Below are 18,458 nucleotides of genomic sequence, written 5' to 3' on the forward strand. Positions count from 1 at the left end.
GGCACATGTATACCTATGTAACAAACCTGCACATTCTGCACATGTATCCCAGAACTTAAAGTATAATTTTAAAAAAAGGAAATATGAAAATGGGGTCCAGATGCCTGGGTCCCAATCTGTGTATCACTCACCAGGCTAATCCTTTCCCTCCCTGGACTTCAGATGCTCCTGGAGAAACATGCAGGCATGGGATTAAAAATCTAAAATCCTTTCCAACTTTCTAAGTTCTCTCTGAAAATAAAGGCAAGTGTATTTGCTGAAAATTTTCATATGGTTTTGAAGTTATGAAAGTAACACATGCTTACCAAAGGCTCAGATGACACAGATGTATGTAATGCAAAGCTTTCCTGCACTGCCCCCACCTTTATTCAATTCCTCTCTGCTTCCAGAGTTAGCTACCATTAAGAGACTATCACTGCACTGTCCAGTGTGGTAGCCACTAGCATGTGTAACTATGTAAACTTAAATTTAATGAGTTGAAATTAAATAGCTATGAAAATTCAGTTCCTCAGTCATACTAGTCACATTGCAAGGGCTCAATAGCCATGTGAGGCTAGTGGCTACTAAACTGGACAGCACAGATACAGAACAGTACTATCACTGCAAAAGTTCTACCAGACAGCACTGGTCTACTATGCGTAAGAAGGCCTTTCAATACTGTTCAATACTTATTTCCTGGAATTTCTGCAATTGCTTACATCAGACCCTCTCTAGCTGGGCTCATGACTACTCTAACAGCTTAATGGGGTAAGTTGCTTTGAAAAGGTCTCCGGCTGCGCGCAGTGGCTCACGCCTATAATCCCAGCACTTTGGGAAGCTGAGGTGGGTGGACGACCTGAGATCAGGAGTTTGAGACCAGCCTGACCAACATGGTGAAACTCTGTGTCTACTAAAAATAGAAAAAAAAAAAAAAAGAAAATAGCCAGGCATGGTGGTTGGCACCTGTAATCCCAGCTACTCGGGAGGCTGAGGCAGGAGAATGGCAAAATTGTCCTTCACTGAGAACCGCTGAGATCACACCACTGCACTCCAGTCTGGGTGACAAGAGCAAGACTCCATCTCAAAAAAAAAAAAAAAAAAAGGAAAAGGTCTCCTAATTTCCTGGCCATATTAAGAAAGACTTGCTTCATCGCTGAAGGTCACAAGTTGTGAAACTATCACCATCCCAACAGCACACAGAAATTTAAAACCTTAACTACAGAACTGGCAAACTCAGCCTGGGAAACATAGCAAAACCCCTTCTCTACAAATAAAAGTTAAAAAGAAAATTAGCCTGGCATAGTGGCACCACTTGTAGTCCCAACTACTCATGAGGCTAGAGCAGGAGGATCACTTGAGCCCAGGAATTCAAGGCCGCAGTGGGCTGTGATGGTGCCACTGCCCTCTAGCCTGGGTGACAAAGTGAGACCCTGTCACCACCCTTCCAAAAAAAAAAAGAACTGGCAAACACTAATGTGCCTCAGGGTGGGGCTTTTCAAAAAGCACTAAGGCATTCGAAGTCTGAAACAAAACACCCTATGAATCTTGCCCAAGTGTGAGCCAAGCTAGTAACAAACCATGACTCAATGGAGGAGTTGTCTTAATTATTCCCTAATAAACAGTGGCCAACATTGTTTTCTCCACTCCACCATCTGCACAGTCTAAGCAGGTAATGCCAGCTCCCCACTGCACAGTAAGGAATTCTTTCTTGATGTATAAAAGTATAATGCATTTCTTTCAGTTCCCCATAGATATTATGTCTTCCTCTATGCTCAACCTTTGCTAGAATGTCCTTCTTGCCCTAACTGCACCTTTTCTCAACACACTTCCCCATTTATTAGCCAGACAATATCTATTTTTTCCTTAAAGCTCATCTCAGGCATCACCTACACCAGAAAATCTTCTTGGCCCTTCCCAAGCTGGATTAGGGCCCCTCAGTGGCTGCTCCAGCATATCTGTACAGGAGACACGCTGAGGGTGAATGTCTAGTAGGAACCAAGGAAGCGGGTGTGGGACTTGTCTTGAAATCACATTTTATAGCAAGGTACAACTTTGGCTGAGACATTTGCAAGAAAAAGAACAAAGTTTTTAAAGATGCTCGTATTCACACTTGAAATGTGAATGAGAAAATATCAGTGATCCATTTCAAAGAATATCTTTTTTATAAGTAATAACTTTGGAAGGTGATTATGGTTGCACAACAATGTGAACTACTTAATGCCACTAAACTGCACACTTAAAAATGGCTAACACGGTGTCCCCTTGAGCTTTGCCCAGCCCAAGCTCCTATGCTCGCGGCAGCCAGAACAGAGGGGTAGAGCAGCCTTCGGTGGCTGGGGGGCAGGCAGCTGTGCCTGTCCAGGGGCTGTGCGAGGCACAGGCACCACAAAAGAAAAATATTTTTTTTTAATGGCTAACATGGTAAATTCTGCTACATACATTTTTTTGCCACAATAAAAATAAATAAGGAGAAAGAAATAAAACACAAATAATATATTTTTAAAAGCAGTAACATTGGAGGACAGCCACTAGAGGTTAAAGAAAAGTTATGCCTTTCCCTAAGCCACACTCTGGCTCTACTATTGACCCTTTTATGAGCTCCAATAACATCCTAGTGTTTTTCTATCATAATAGTGCTACTTTAAATCTGTTTATGTGTCTGTCTGTCTTTTCTACTAGGTTGACAAGGATTAATTCTTATTTATCTTTTTGTAACTCTGCTACTCAGAGCAGTCCCCAACAGAGATATTCAATAAATGTTTGTTTGGTGGATGGATGGAGGATGGATGGATGGATGGATGGAGGATGGATGGATGGATGGATGGATGGATGGATGGATGGATGGATGGATGGATGGATGGATGGAGGATAGATGGATGGATGGATGGATGGATGGAAGGATGGATGGATGGAAGGATGGATGGATGGATGGATGGATGGAGGATAGATGGATGGATGGATGGATGGATGGAAGGATGGATGGATGGATGGATGGATTTATGGATGAATGGATGGAAAAGTGGATGAGTGGATGGGTGAGTTGGTGGATGAGTGGAAGAGTGGATAAATGATGAATGAATTAATGGATAGTTTGATGGATGGATGGATAGGCAGACAGACAGATAGATGAAGATATTTTCTTAAGTCTTCAGTTCTGTCTTCAGACGAGAAGCTCACAATCTCTCCCTCTCTATCCCTCTCTCTCTCCCCATTTCCCATAACACCAAGAAAATGTTTTATATTTTATATTTAACAACTCTCAATACACTAAGGGAGAAAAAGTCTGCCATTTCTTTTTTTCTGGGTAATGAAGTTACAGGGTATTTTTATTTTATTTATGTACATAAATTACATCTGTAATTATAAAAAACAAATATTTTTCAAACTACTTTTGCCAAGTCTAAAAAAAGTTGCCATTTATAACCCAGTAAACACACTAAAGAAAGGCTGGGGAAATGAAAAAAGTAATCTTTAACTATATATTGGATAATAGCATTAAAAGCTTTCCTTTCTTTAATGGAGGTACAATTTGGAGATAAACTTAAACCACCTTCCTCTCTGTGGCATATGATTAAAATCTGCTTTGTCCTTCTAATTTGCTATTCTCAAATTACCACACTGCTGCTGGCACTGCAAACTCAGGCTTCACAGCTGCCCTTGAATTACTGTATAACTTTTCCTCCTTTTTTTTCCTTTTAATCAGCACTGAACAAAGAAAGTGCCATCTATAGATGGTGGAAAAACTATGTCTTCAAACTTGGAGGCAAAAGATGTCACTCAAGGTGCCCCCTTGTGTCAGGATGACCCTCAGCAGAAATGCTTCTCCCCTGAGGTCTGGGAACACAGGAGCTGAAGTTATCCTTGATAAGGTTCCAGGTGGCATAAAATATCCTGAAGTGTATTTCCATCCCTACTCCATAGAGTTTATCACTCTCCTGCCTTAGCCTTCAAAACAAAGAGAGCCTGACATGACAGTGGCTAGTGCCTAAGCAAAATAATAATAATAACACATTGTTTTCCTATTTTTCTAAAAGTCCTCTAAATACCATGCTCTGCGTTGCTAGATTTTGACTTCCAGAGTCAATCTCAAAACTACAAGGTAAATTACCTTAAAGGACAGATAGAAAATTTTATTAGCATCACCCTTCCTTTTTTTCTTTTTACAACTTCTGGGGAGTTAATTTGAAATTTCAGACTACAAGTAATATTTGTACCATGCCAAATATGTAAAAGGAATCTAGTTGTATTAGATGACAAAATACTCATATAACCATAGTAAGTTGACTGCAATTTTATTTGGATGTACCTTCAGCCACAGGTTACAAAAAGAAAGTAGACAGGGAAAGAACTTAAACGGTGTCCTTGGATGACAGTTCTAAAACATCAATATGCTTTTTCTACCCCGAGGTGTGATCTGTGTATGGCTTTTCTCTTGAGCTATTAAGAAAAGTTGTCAGTGGAAAGGAATTACATCATTTAGACTACCAAGAACATTCAAAAACAAAATAATGGTAGTATTTAGTGTAATAAGAGCAAACCTAAAACTCGAGACAAAATACCCCACCCTAATCTTCCTAAATATGAGACATTGAACCAATCCTATAACATCTCTGTTTAAATCAGTCTCAATGTAATCAATGTAATACATGGTATTATTATTATACTCAAGGATATCAAGAGGACTGTAAGTGTAGAGAAAGGTTGCTGCTAAACAAAGAACCAATAAATACTCAACATGTCATAACATTGTAGACAATACCTACACAAGGTACAGATGACAAAGATGGACAGTAACATGTGTACAGATCAGCCAAAAAATAACATTAGCTAGAAACATCAAGGAAGAATTATTAGCCAACTGATTAATTAGGTGTTGGTCCTCTCTTCTACTAATAAGGCTAACTAGTAACTGATTTTTTTAAGACTGCTTGATTTTATCATTATATCCATCAGTAAACGTTATTGTGTTTGAATTTTCAGTTTATGTGTAAAGACCTTGGTTCAGTTAATCTTGAGTTTCCAGATTAATGTTTAGTATCAAGGACTAGAGTTTTAAAGTAACAAATTATACTTCTGAGGTGAGAGATTATAAGCCAAACCCTGATCTGTTAACATGTTAATTGCTTTCCCCTGCTACAGAATAATAGTATTTCAAACGTTAGCATTATACATAGATATATTCAGATAAAACTCTATTGTACATCTAAGATTCAGGTCATTACATTATTAATATTAGATTATTGTCTGAGCAATTTTATAGAACTTGAATTATTTTAATTTTCACAAAAACTCCCTGAAAACTACACACAAAAAAAAAATTTGCCATAAAAGATATCTGAGATATAAACAAATACTAAATAAAGATAAATTATTGCAGCAAAGCTACTCCTCATATAACATGATTAATTTTGTAGCATGTTGATAGGATTTTAAAATGTATTATCTACTTAATGCTCCTGACACTGTCTCAAAGGGCAACTTCCCTGGAAAGAAAATCGTATGCTTTGAAACTCAGAACTTGAAAACTGAAAGAGATCTTTTTCATTTGCAAGTCCAAGCTAGGACATGAAGAGTAAGGACAGACAAAAGCCTTTCCACTGACAACCCTGGTTTGGCTGCCCCATTTGTAGAAGAAAATAGAGACCAGCTCTGGTTCACTTGGAGTTGCCTAACAAAGCAAAAATGATCAAGTACTGTTGGAAAGATTTCCAGAGCTCACATTCCTTGATTTGATCTACAAGCCTGCCCCAAGCAGAAATACAGACAAAAAAGGAAGACCTGTCATGGCAGTTTTGTTCATACCACATGGCTTCTGCCACCCCTTGCGAGGACATTAACGACTCCCTTACTTCTGTCTCAATGTCAGACCTGTGTCTCTGCTAACTTTCATTCCTTATATCCAACTGTCTACTGAGAATTCTCCAGTCAGATGCCCTACAGGCACTTCAAAATCAACATACCCAAAATGGAACTCATCCTCTCTTCCCCCAACCTGCTTCTCCTCTCATCTGTCTCCTCAGTGTCAGCTTCACAGATGTGTGATTTGCACATTTGCTCAGGGACCCGTGCCTAGAAGGACCCTGTACTTGGCTTAATGGTCTGCTATCACCACTTTGAAATTCTTAACAATTTTTTAACAAGCTCTGCATTTTCATTTTGCACAGGACCACACAAATTATGTGACCAGGTCAGTCTCTCCTGGAATGGCATCGCCATTACCCAGTCGTTGAAACTAACCATGTGGAACTCATCCCAGATTCTCCTTTCCTTAACTCCCAGATTCAGTCATCATGTTTCATGCCTAGGGTTTTACACCAAGCAAACAAGAGATCACTTTGCTTGTAATGCCCTTTTCCTCCTTCTGAAAGAGTTTACTTCCACTTGTCCTTTAATTATTAACCAAGATTCATCTATACCAGAGATACTTACTGATGCCCCAGCCTGATCTTGGTGCATCCTCTTGGTCTTCCACCTGCATTTATCTGTCTCTACATCCGTCATTTCATCCTCATATCACTATCCTTTCTGTCTTCCCCCTGACTGACTGCGAGCCTCTTGATGGCTGATTTTATTTTCTTTTGTATCTCTACTTCCAGCTCTGGGCTAGGAATATAGAAGATATTTAACAAATGTTTATCGAATAAGATTGACGTTGTTTCAAACAAACTTTAATTTACTTTTGAAAAACATAACTTTTTGATCAAAACAAATGCTCTTCCTTTTTAGAATAAGCTTCTTTTTTTCTTTCTTTTTGCTAAAGTGGGCCCCTCCTTTCCATCCTGCACCTTCAGGGAGAATCAACAGAGCAAACAGCTCAACTCCAGAGCTTAAGTTACAACTGGAATGCATTTTGTATGGCCCTCCAGGGTCATTGTCCCTCAGTGTCAGTTCTGCAAGTAAGAACAGCTGGGGCCCCTATGCCTCCAGGGGCTTCCAGGCACTGCTGGCTTATACACAATGACTTGTTTGTGCCGAGATATTGTCAGAGCTTTTCAGAAATACCACCAGGAGTCCAGTGTACAGGAAAGCAAGACTGGGAAGCCTGGCCCAGAGGGACGAGAAGGCAGTCACTAACCGTAGTCCCGTGTGCTCTCATGGACATACAACACTTCATCAGATTTGCCATGGGAAATTCTGTTTGAAAAAACAATCTCTTGATTTGCTTGGAACAAATAGTCAAACAGAATCATTCCATACCCAGCAACAGTGTCTAATCAGCACTTCATTACACCTGTGATAGACACACCAGGATGGATTTCTTTATTTACTCACTCACTTACCCACACTCATTGAACATCTACTGAAAGAAATGTGCCCAGTGAGGCACAATCGAGGGAGGAACAAAAGGAACATATCCCTCCACTCAAGGAGCTTAGCAATATTATTAGGAGAAAGGTAAATTCCACTAATGTCTGACTATTCCAGATGTGGTCCACAGACCAGCCACACAAGCACCACCTGGAAGCATGCTAAAAATGTCAAATTTCAGGGCTCTTCCCAAGACTTCCTGAATCCGAGTCTGCATTTGAAGAAAATGCAGAGAAAATCCACAGGAACATCCGACTGAGAAGCACTTACACACTTCTCCCAGGGCTCAATGCTGAACTTGACTCTTCTGAGCCTGAGTCAAGTTCAAACCTCAGCTGCAAAATCTGCCCAACTGGCTCCTGACCCTAGTCCCATTATTTTTCCCATCTCTGGCTCTCTGTTACTTCATGGGAAGAGCAACTTGAAATTCTCCATCATAGGGTGAGAACTAAAAGAGGGCCATGTTATCTTCCCAATGCCTAACACTTATGCCATGTGAATCTCAGATTCTCATAGAATAAATTCTGATATTTCCATTCCTGCAACATTTTTCTGTTTTCCCAAAATGCCTACTCAGAAAAAGAAGTAACAACTTAATAATTCAAGTGACTAATGGGCCTGATTCAAATGGTTTACAGTTTAAATACTTCATGTTTAGCTGTATATTTTCCATGACCTAAAGAAGGGTCTCAAAACAAGACACAGCTTTATACAATTATTAGAGTTTAAAAAGTTAGGATTCAGTTAGAGAGCAAGTGCAATTAGAGAATGCTTACTTACTACAGTAGAGCTTGGCCTTGTCCTTCTACTGTTAATATTTTGAATATAAACGCAGACAACACACACACACACACACATACACACGTGCATAGTTACTACTAAGAATTCCAGATATAATGTACATATTTTCTGTGAACATGCAGTGTTTTTTATTTAATTGACATCACTTGGGGTACTTGCAACTTATGATCTTGGAGGCATAGAAGATGCATATAAGTTCTACTTTGTTTTATTTAATTTTGGCTTTTTAAAATTTTTTTGGAAGTTCAATAAATGGACAGTCACCTAAACCAGCAATTTTTTTTTTTTGAGACAGAGTCTCACTGTCACGCAGGCTGGGGTGCAGTGGCACAATCATGGCTCACTGCAGCCTCCACCCCCTAGCTTATGCAATCCTCCCACCTCAGGCTCCCAAGTAGCTGGGACTACAGGCATGCACCAATCCCAGCTAATTTTTGTATTTTTTGTAAACCCAGGGTTTCACCATGTTGCCCAGGATGGTCTCAAGCTCCTGGATTCATGCGATCTGCTCACCTCAGCCTCCCAAAGTGCTGGGATTACAGGCACCAGCCACTGCACCCAGCAATTCTTCAGTATGTTGGCCTCAAAACTCCTTTACTCTGCTGAGTATCTGTAAAACCTTTGTTTATATTATACATCTATAGAATTATCCAAAATATTCAATTATTAATTCATTTAAAAATAACAATAAACCCACTGTATATTAATGTAAATAACATATTTTTGTTTAAAAATAGCTATATTTTACAAAATAAAGTAGTGATAAAAGCAGCATTGTTTTACATTTTTGCAAATATCATTAATGACTGACTCAACAAAGAGGTGTATTCTCATATATGCTTCTTCATTCAATGTGTTGTAATATCACACATCTTGTAGCCTCTAGAAAATTCCACCATACACTTTTGAAAGACTGAAAGCGGAAAAGGTAAACAACATCTCATCAGAGTGACAAGATAATTCAATGGGGAAAAGAGTTATTTTTTTCAACAAATGGTGCTGGGACAACTGGGTATCCACATGCAAAGGAATAAAGTTGGACCCCTACCTCGCACCATACACAAAAATTGACTCGAAATGGATCAAAGATGGGGAGTGACTGTTAATAGGTACAGATTTATTCTGGGGTGATGAAAATGCTCTGGAATTAGGGAGTGATTGCAGTTGCAAAGTCTTATGAATATATGAAAATCAACTGAATTGTACACTTTAAAATGATTAATTTTATGGTATGCAAACTATGTATCAATTTTAAAAATGGATCAAAGTCCTAAATATAAGAGCTAAAACTATAAAACTGTTCAATGAAAACATAGGCATAAATCCTTATTACCTTGAATTGGGCAACAGTTCTTAGCTATGGCATCACAAATACAAGCAACAAAAATTATATATAAATTGGACTTTATCAAAATTAAAAGCTTTTTTGACCCCATCAAGAAAGTAAAAGATATCCCACAGACTGGGAAAAAAAATTGCAAATCACTTATTGTATAAAGGGTTTGTGTCCAAAATATATGAAGAATTCTTACAACTTAAAAATAAAAGACAACCCATTTTAAAATAGGCAAAAGGTCTACATGGGCAGTTTTCTGAAGATGTACAAATGGCTAATAGACACATGAAAAGATGCTCAACTTTAGCCTTCAGAGAAATGCAAATCAAAACCACAATGAGATACCACTCCACACCCACTTAGAATGGTTATAATCAAACAGATAGATAAATAACAAGTGCTGGAGAGGATGTGAAGAAATTGAAACCCTCCTACACTGCTGGTGGGAATGTAAAACAGTGCAGCCACTTTGAAAAACTGTTTGACAGTTATTCAGAAGATTAAACACAGAGTTACCGTATGACTAGTAATTTCACTTTTAGGTATACACACAAGAGAAAAGAAACGTGTATAGAGAGCAACTCTTTCAGGAATGTTCATGGCAACATTATTCATAGTAGCCAAAATGTTCATCAACCCAAATGTTCATCAACTAATGAATGGATCAACAACATGTGATATATCTATGCAATGGACTACTATTCAACCAGAAAAAGGAAGGAAGTACTGACCCATGCTACAATGTGGATAAACCTGGAAAACATTGTGCTAAATGAAAGAAGCCAGACACAAAAGTTCACATATTTTATGATTCCATTTTTATCAAATGTCCAGAATAGACAACTCTATATAGACAAGAATTAGATAAGTGGTTGCCTAGGACTGAGAGGTCTGGAGGGATATGGAGGTATGACTGCTAAAGGGCAAAGGTTCATTTTGGGGATGATGAAAATATTCTTTTTTTTTTTTTTTTTTTTTTGAGACGGAGTCTCGCTCTGTCAACCCAGGCTGGAGTGCAGTGGCCGGATCTCAGCTCACTGCAAGCTCCGCCTCCCGGGTTCACGCCATTCTCCTGCCTCAGCCTCCCGAGTAGCTGGGACTACAGGCGCCCGCCACGTCGCCTGGCTAGTTTTTTGTATTTTTTAGTAGAGACGGGGTTTCACCGTGTTAGCCAGGATGGTCTCGATCTCCTGACCTCGTGATCCGCCCGTCTCGGCCTCCCAAAGTGCTGGGATTACAGGCTTGAGCCACCGCGCCCGGCCGAAAATATTCTAAAATTGATTGTGGTGATGACTGCACAACTATCTGAATATATCAAAAATTGTATACCTTAAGTGGGTGTACTACAAGGAATGTGAACTATATCTCAATAAAACTGTTATCCAAAAAGGCAAACAATATCTTAGTATTATTTTGAAAATGCTTTTTTTAACAGCATGGCCTCCATGAAAGGATCACAGGGACTTCCAGGGTTCCCCAGACCACACTTTGAGAACCACCTACCCTAGACAAAGCATCTAGAGTAGGTATTGTGGATTATCTTTTAGGAGCCATTTCCCCCTTCCTCCCATCTGATTTTAGGTATTTGCTCTTCCCCAGGCAGAACATCACCACAGGGGAAGTTGATTTCACCCTGAGTCCCAGGGTCAAGTTCTGCACCTTAAGCTAATCAGTACATTCTGTTCCCCTGGTCATAGTCACTGCTTCCGGGGTGAGCATGTGACCTGGGAGGTCCAATCAGAATGACTGTACACTTCTGCTTGGGATGCTGAATTGGAAGCGGCTTCTCTCTTCCTCTGGAGGGTATCCTATGAAAATGTGAGAACTGGCACTGCTGTAACCATTTCACTACCAGCCTGAGGATGGAGCCATCCCAAATGGCAAGAAGAGGCAAAGGAACCCCAGAGAAACAGAGCCACAGTCCTTGAATTAAATACGTAATTCAAGACTTCTGAATATATGAGTCAGTAAACATCCTTAATGTTAAAGCCAGTTTGAATTAGAATTTGTTGCATGTAGTTGAAAGAATTCTAGTGGATACACCTTTCAAACAATGTGCAGCTAATAGTATTGTATTCTCCCTGAAGTCAATACATTTTGCCTTTGCTTTGAAAATATCAAGAGATAAGATCTTAGCAGACCATTGGAATAACATTACATTTTTTTTAGGATATACTTAATATAAAGAACTGGCCCATATAATCTAGGTCTAAAAACGTCAGAGCTGTGCCACAGTATTTAACAAACTGCCTCTCTCCTCTATTCCTTTTGTGTCTGATTTTCAGTAGACTCTGAATGGCATTCCAGAAGAGCTTGGTAGAGAAAAATGTTGAATTGTCCTTACTAGCAGAAAATTGTGGCTGCCAGCTGGACCTAGCTTGGATTTCACCAGCAGGATCATCATGGGGCCTGATATTTAGCACAGATACAGGTTTGCACATGATAATGTCATTCCCATTTCAACAGATAAGAAGCTATCCTTTTTTTCAACTAAATTGATTAGAATAGTACTCTGTATTTGGGTGATATTTTAACATTTACAACATGCTTTTACATAAACCATCTCAGGGAGACTGGCAATTGAGGAATTATTACTCTCATTTCTCAGATGAAGAACAGGAGGCCCAGTGACTTGCTTAAGGTCCTGCACCATCAGAAAGGGATGGAGTTTAGGCTTAAAGTCATTTGATTCTAAGTCAAAGCCTTCCCACCACTTAGGATTACCTCTAATATAGTTTCACAAAGCACTAAGATAACAGTCACTATTTTTTCAGCTCTCACTATGTGCCAGGTACTAAGCTAAGCACTTGACATATAATGTTTATTTAATCCTTACAAAAAGTCCCCAAGGGCTATATTATTATTATTTCCACTTTATAGATGAGGAAACTGAGGCCCAGTGAGGAAAAGTGACTTCCCCAAAGTCACCTGGCTAGTCAGTGGCAGAGCCAGGGTTCAAACCCAAGCAAGCAGTACTCCAGAACATATGCTCTCGACCACTTTGCCACCACGCTACTTGAACAAGCATAAAGTTTGTCTGCTGAAGAGAGCTGTGCCTGCTCTGAACAAGATGCCTTTTAGCTGCCCAGAACCCACCAGTTCCACAAGAGCAGAAATGATATTTAACAACACACTACAAAAGACTCTCTCATAATTTTTCTTGTTCTGGAATTTGATGATACAAAGATTGCCTAAAAAAAGCCAGGGCTGAGATAACATCTTACTAAACTCTCATGAGAGGTTTATTGTAACAGTAATTGCAACCCAATTTGACGTATTCTGAAAGACACTCCTGCTTGATTAGCCGACAGCTGTTCCTCCCCACCACACACATGTGCATGCACACACACACACGTAATTCCATTCCTTCCATAATGGCAAAGCCACTTCCCATTATAGAGAGGAAAGATGCCAGATGCATATATTCCTAGATACTTTTGCAGCTAGGGCATGGGCATATGATCCAATCCAGGCCAATAGAATCTGATGGGAAGACTGATGGGGACTCTGGGAAAGTGTTCCTCTGTGATAAAAAGGAAATGCATGAGGAAACACCTCTTCTTGGACAGTGGATGTGGCAGTGACTGACTGACTGACATCTAAAATTACTGCAGCCACCTCATAATCATGGAGACTATAGAGACACAGTTAAGGCACTGAAGATGCCAGAGTGAAAAGACGGGAGGCAGCAACTAAGTCCAGGCAGAGCTTTGGAACAGCCCTGAAGTTGCCCTCCCTCTGGACTTTTTGCCAGCTAAGATAATAAGTGTCCTTATTATTTAGGCCACTTTAACTTGGCTACTCTTTTACTTGCAGCCAAAAGCAGCCTAATCATCTAGTCCCAAGAGGCAGTGCTCCAAAGATGAAAGAGCTCTGGATTTTCAGTCAAATGACCTGGGTGGGTCCTGACCAACTTATTTGCTTGGTTACCCAAAATGCTAACCTCTCTGAATCTCATTTTCCATATCTAGTAATACAATATTGAGATAATAGTAACACAATAACATCCATAGAATGGAGATAATTGATAGTTATGAAATTCGTATGAGATAATATGAACACTACCACTTTGTCAATAGCAATGCTTCATTCAAATGTAATTTATCTAGTCAATAATAAAACCACAGACTTTTTAAACTGTAGCATCCATCTAACCAAATTCTTTTGTTTTACAAAAGAAAAGAAAATTGACTCCAAATGTCAAATGACTCACTCAAGATCACACAGCTGGTTGGTAACATAACTAAACCACATATCTGATTCCCGATCCAATGCTGGCACGCTACCTTCATGTTGACAGGTAATGAGCTAGATTAAATATTGGGAAGGTTAGCACTCATCCATTCCACTGGTGTTTAATGTGCACATATTATACTATATAGAATAGCAGGCACTATTCTAAGTATTAGGGACTCCGCAGAGAACATCAGAATGTTCCTACTCTTGTGAATTTAACAGTCTAGAAAGGAAATTATTCAATCTACATTGGTATTTATTGTGTTCCTACTGCAAAGCACTATGCTGGGATTTCTAGTCAAATACAAATACAGATTTTCAGCCAATTCCAACTATGTCAGCCATGTTTACCAGGCTTTGCCAAAGTATGAATATATGAGTCAGTAAACATCCTTAATGTCTATGTAAAAAGTCTATGTAACCTCAAAAAGTCGGTATTAAAAATGGCAAGTTCATTAGCAAGAGCTGTGAATGACAATGCCAGTATCTAAAAAAAAAAAAAAGTGGATAGAAAATGGCTAGGACTCCACTCTAATTGAAGTAGCAAGGTTGAATGAAGAGTTAGAGCCAAACCTTATTCTCCTACAACATCCAGACTTCAAGGGTTAGCTCAATTGGAAAAGCCCAATAAGGAGCATTCAGCAACTCTTTCCCTTCCCCAGGCCTCTATCTGGTACCCCAAACTCCCCTTTATGCCCTGTCTATTTGGAATTCCTCTATCTTCCATCCTACCTGAACATTCACAAGCAAATGATATGATGGGACAGCATCCCAGACCCTGCGAAAAGAGACAGAGCCAATGACTTCCACATCTCTTATTGGAAATGACCACCAGTCTGCTAAGACTGGGCCACTAGGTTGTATGTTTGAAAGTTCTCGTTGCCCAAATACCACCAAAATTATATGATTTGGAAAAGGAATGTTTAAAAGCTGTTATTTTGCAAAAGCTCTTTCCTATCCTCTATATGGTGGTAAATGCAAAGATCTTAGGGGTGGGGAGGTAGCAAGGAGAATATTCCGCCTTCTCCCCCTTGTGGAAGGCACATTGAAGAGGAACAAAACACATGTGCTTTCACCATCACACCCTGTAATCAGAGCACAAATAGGCAATTCTCCCTTAGTTTCTGGCTTGGTTCCTCTTTTGATGCATAGGCATAATTTGGGGCTACTACAGTCTGAAATATAAGAACACTGTGCATCGAACCTAACAAAGCATTTATGCATATAGTTTCTTTAAAGGCAAATACCATGTTTCCGGGGGGTGGAAATGGCCCCCAGTGACGTTTGGAGGTGGGATTCCAATCAGCTCTGGGATGCCAGCCTGCCTGGCAGACTCAGGACACATTAAGTTTGCAAACTGGCAAAGAGGGTCGCTTTGCCCTTTCAGATCATGAATCCCAACTGGCCTTCAGTCACTGGTTTAAACCCCCATACCTTGGATTTACCTCTATCCATGTCTGGAAATTTCACTGAAACTTCAGCTATTTTAACTATGGGGTAATATGTCAAAGACATACATAAGCTTCGGATCCAGACAATTCTGGATTTGAATTCCAGCTGCTCATTCTCTTTTTAGAGATATGGCCTTGAACAAGTCACTTAAGTTATTAGCTGCTCAGTTTTCTTATCCAAAAGAAGGGAATAATACCTACTCAAAGGTTGGTGGTAGAGAGCAGACATAAATGAGTGGAAAAGGCTGGCACATGAGAGATGCTCAAGAAATGGCACCTAGAGCTATTCACATGGTCTCAAGCAATAGGCCTGAAGGTTTCTGTCATCCCTTGCATCTACCACATGCAGCCACCCTCCAGCACCTTACTAGAGAAAACTGTTTGAGTGACTCTTTTTTCTTTCAATCTGGAATGCTCACCTACTAGAGAACACAGACTAACGAACTCCCAAGGATGTGTGGCTTGAGTTTCCCCCACTTATTTTTGGGCTTCATAGGCAGCACTCCTGGAGTGAAGAGGAGTGAACAACTAACACATGTCCAAGAGCTCCTGCTCCTCCTACAGAGCCTCTAGATCAAGCTCATCCAGCCCGTGGCCCAGAACAGCTTTGGATGCAGCCCAGCACAAATTCATAAATTTTCTGAAAACATGATGAGACTATTGTGATTTTTTTTTTTTAAGCTCATCAGCTATCGTTAGTGGTAGCGTATTTTATGTGTGGCCCAAGACAATTCTTCTTCTTCCAGTGTGGCCAAGGGAAGCTAGAAAATTGGACACTCCTGCTCTAGAGCCAGGAAGGTACCAGGGATGAGAGCTCCTAACTCAGATAGGCAGATGTGGGCTATGGAGAGAGGGTGACGTTCTGTGGACAGTATATACGTTCCTTTAACTGTGTAGTTCTATAGGAGGAAGGAAGGAAGCAAACACAGATGAATTCACCCAGAACAAGTGCCAGTGATTCCAAATGGCCTTGTTTCACATTGTTTTTTAATCCTTTTGTTCTCACTCTGAGCAAATGGGAAGTCTTTGTAACCTGATACGTGGAAGGGCAATTTCAATTCCTGGTCTGGAGTACTCTAGGAAAGTATGAGGTCCAAAGTTATCCAAATAAAATATTTTAATTCATTTTAATTGGTTAAATGATAATCCTAATTTGGGGGCAGAAAGGGCAGAGAAAGATGAATCACAAAATGAAACATCTAATTTTTTGAAAAATCAGTACCCAAGCCAACATTTTGAAACATAACATTTTAACCTCTTTGGCACTAGTTGAGTCATAAGCACTAGAGTTTTTCACACTGTTGTTAGACTGACTACAATTCATTGTTTCTCAAAACACGAGACAACAAATACATGTCCTTTGGGGAATATTTATTATTCTAAGGAAGACTTCATCCTGAGGGAGGGGAAAAATGTCAACACGAAGTGGGACAGGGCAGAAGAGGGCTGAGAGACAGAGAAGACCTCAGCAGCCTCTCTCCCTGATGGCACCTCCATCATCTACACATTCATTATGGGTTAAAGGACCTGTACACGCACTTTAGGACTTCAAGCAAAGTGCACAGACCACACTCTCTGGATCACAAGACTATTAGTACATGCCAGATGCTTCTGTGCAACCCTTGTGGCAGTAGAAACACTGCCTATCCTGCTAATCCTTTTATTATTAAATTTAGCAGTGCTGCTTGGTCAGAATGAAATTCAAGATCCTCCAGAAAATTCAGTGGGAGCCTACTTTCCTGGGAGGTCATGGGGCATCACATTCCTACCTTGACTTTTGTCCAGCTGTCAGGTTACAAATTAATTGCAACTGCCCCCAACATGTCACACACTCCCACTAACAAAAATTAAATAAAAATAAAACAGGGAAAGTCCTTTCATTCCTTCATGGTTTGCACAGCCTAGATGCTAATTCCTACTCTGGGAGATGCTGCCCCACTCACCTCCCACTGACATGGGTGATGTGCCCTGTATTTAAATGTATTAAAAAAAAAAAAAAAAAAAACAGCTCAGTCCCAGAGCCTCAAGACTGGACTAGGGTAGGTGAGAAAGGAAATTCCAGAGATAAATAGTTAAATAGATTTAAAATTCGGAAGTTAATTGTGCTGAGCTCTGACACAACCTTTCCTGATTGTGTGCGCACCAAGTGGGGCATCTTTGAGGTCCTGGAAGAGGGGCTCTCACCTGCCTACATATTTACCCACCGCAAATACACACACGCACACGCACGCACACCTTTGCAGCTCACACTAGCTCTCCTGACAGCCCAGAGGCATTTACTACCCGAGCACAGGGCTGCCAGCAAAGCTGCCTTCACCCAAACAACTAGCCTTCTCCTCCAACTTGGGTGACAGTGAATGTCCACCAAGATTCCACAGGGCGCTTTTTCCCAGGACCCAGGTTCCTGCAGGGCTCCCCACTTGCTGGCCTCACAATCCTTTCTTTTCCTTTCTCTGAAACACTCAGACTTCACACATTCCTTTTGAGGTAGCTCCAGTCAGACGCAGCGCGCGCGCTCCATCCCTCAAGGCTGGCGCCCAAGGCAGCCCGGCCTCTCTCACTCTGGGGAAACTTCGCCACCGCCCCACGCGGAGAACTGAAGACCACCGGCAGAGGGTAAGGGGGACCCACACGGAGCGGAAAGCAGGTTCTGGGACTGAGGGCGTCTCCGGAGCCTGGGCGCGGGAGAGAGAAATGAGTGAACCCGACGGATGCATGCCTTCTCCACGTGGAGGAAAGGAGGAAATACCAGTGGGCGACATGCAGGTGCCCCTCTCAGCCCTCAGAGCTCCCATCTCCTGGCGGAGTAGGGCCCAGAGGGGCCAGAGTCCCCCTGCAGGCAGCTGCCCCGCGCCCCTAGCCTGGGCGCAGTGAGACGCGCGCGCAGGGTGCACGCGAGGGGAAGGGGACTGGGCGCGGATAACGCGTGCCTGGAGCTTGCAGGGGACCATGCCCCCCACGCCAGGATAAGGCCCCCCAGCCTCAGAGGGCTGAGGAATCGAAATCTGGCTTTCTAGCAGTCCCCCAATCCCCTCTGGGAGTGGGTTCCTTGTCCTCGCATCCCCACCGCAAAGGCCCCCGCCCTGCTCCTGGCGTGTGCCCCACGCCTTCGCCCGGTTCCACGCGCACCTGGATGTGGCAAGATATCTCCGAGTCGTCCAGCAGCCGGATGGTGCATTTCATCTCCTGGCTGAGCGATTTGATGCTGGAGCTCCGAAAGTGGATCATTTTCATGGTCCTCCTGCCTCTCGGTACACAGTGGCAGGAGGCGAACATGCACCGCGGCCGAGGGGGAGCGAACGCGAGGCTCAGGGCCGGTGCGGTGCTCGCCTGCGCGGACACACACG

At 41.4% G+C, this 18,458-nt stretch overlaps 1 protein-coding gene across 2 annotated transcripts in view; it reads right to left on the reverse strand.

Moving 5' to 3' along the window:
* FRMD3 (FERM domain containing 3) overlaps positions 1-18,452 on the reverse strand; it is a 300,134-nt gene extending 281,682 nt beyond the window's left edge. For both annotated transcript variants that reach the window (XM_011953956.1, XM_011953955.1), the window contains exon 1: positions 18,241-18,452. In XM_011953956.1, coding sequence (XP_011809346.1) covers positions 18,241-18,387 — 147 coding nt within the window. In that variant the 5' untranslated portion in view covers positions 18,388-18,452. The remainder of the gene's footprint in view (positions 1-18,240) is intronic.
* Between the last annotated feature and the right edge of the window lie 6 nt (positions 18,453-18,458).

The sequence above is a fragment of the Colobus angolensis genome, unplaced genomic scaffold (assembly GCF_000951035.1).
Source record: "Colobus angolensis palliatus isolate OR3802 unplaced genomic scaffold, Cang.pa_1.0 Scaffold379, whole genome shotgun sequence".
Taxonomy (NCBI): domain Eukaryota; kingdom Metazoa; phylum Chordata; class Mammalia; order Primates; family Cercopithecidae; genus Colobus; species Colobus angolensis.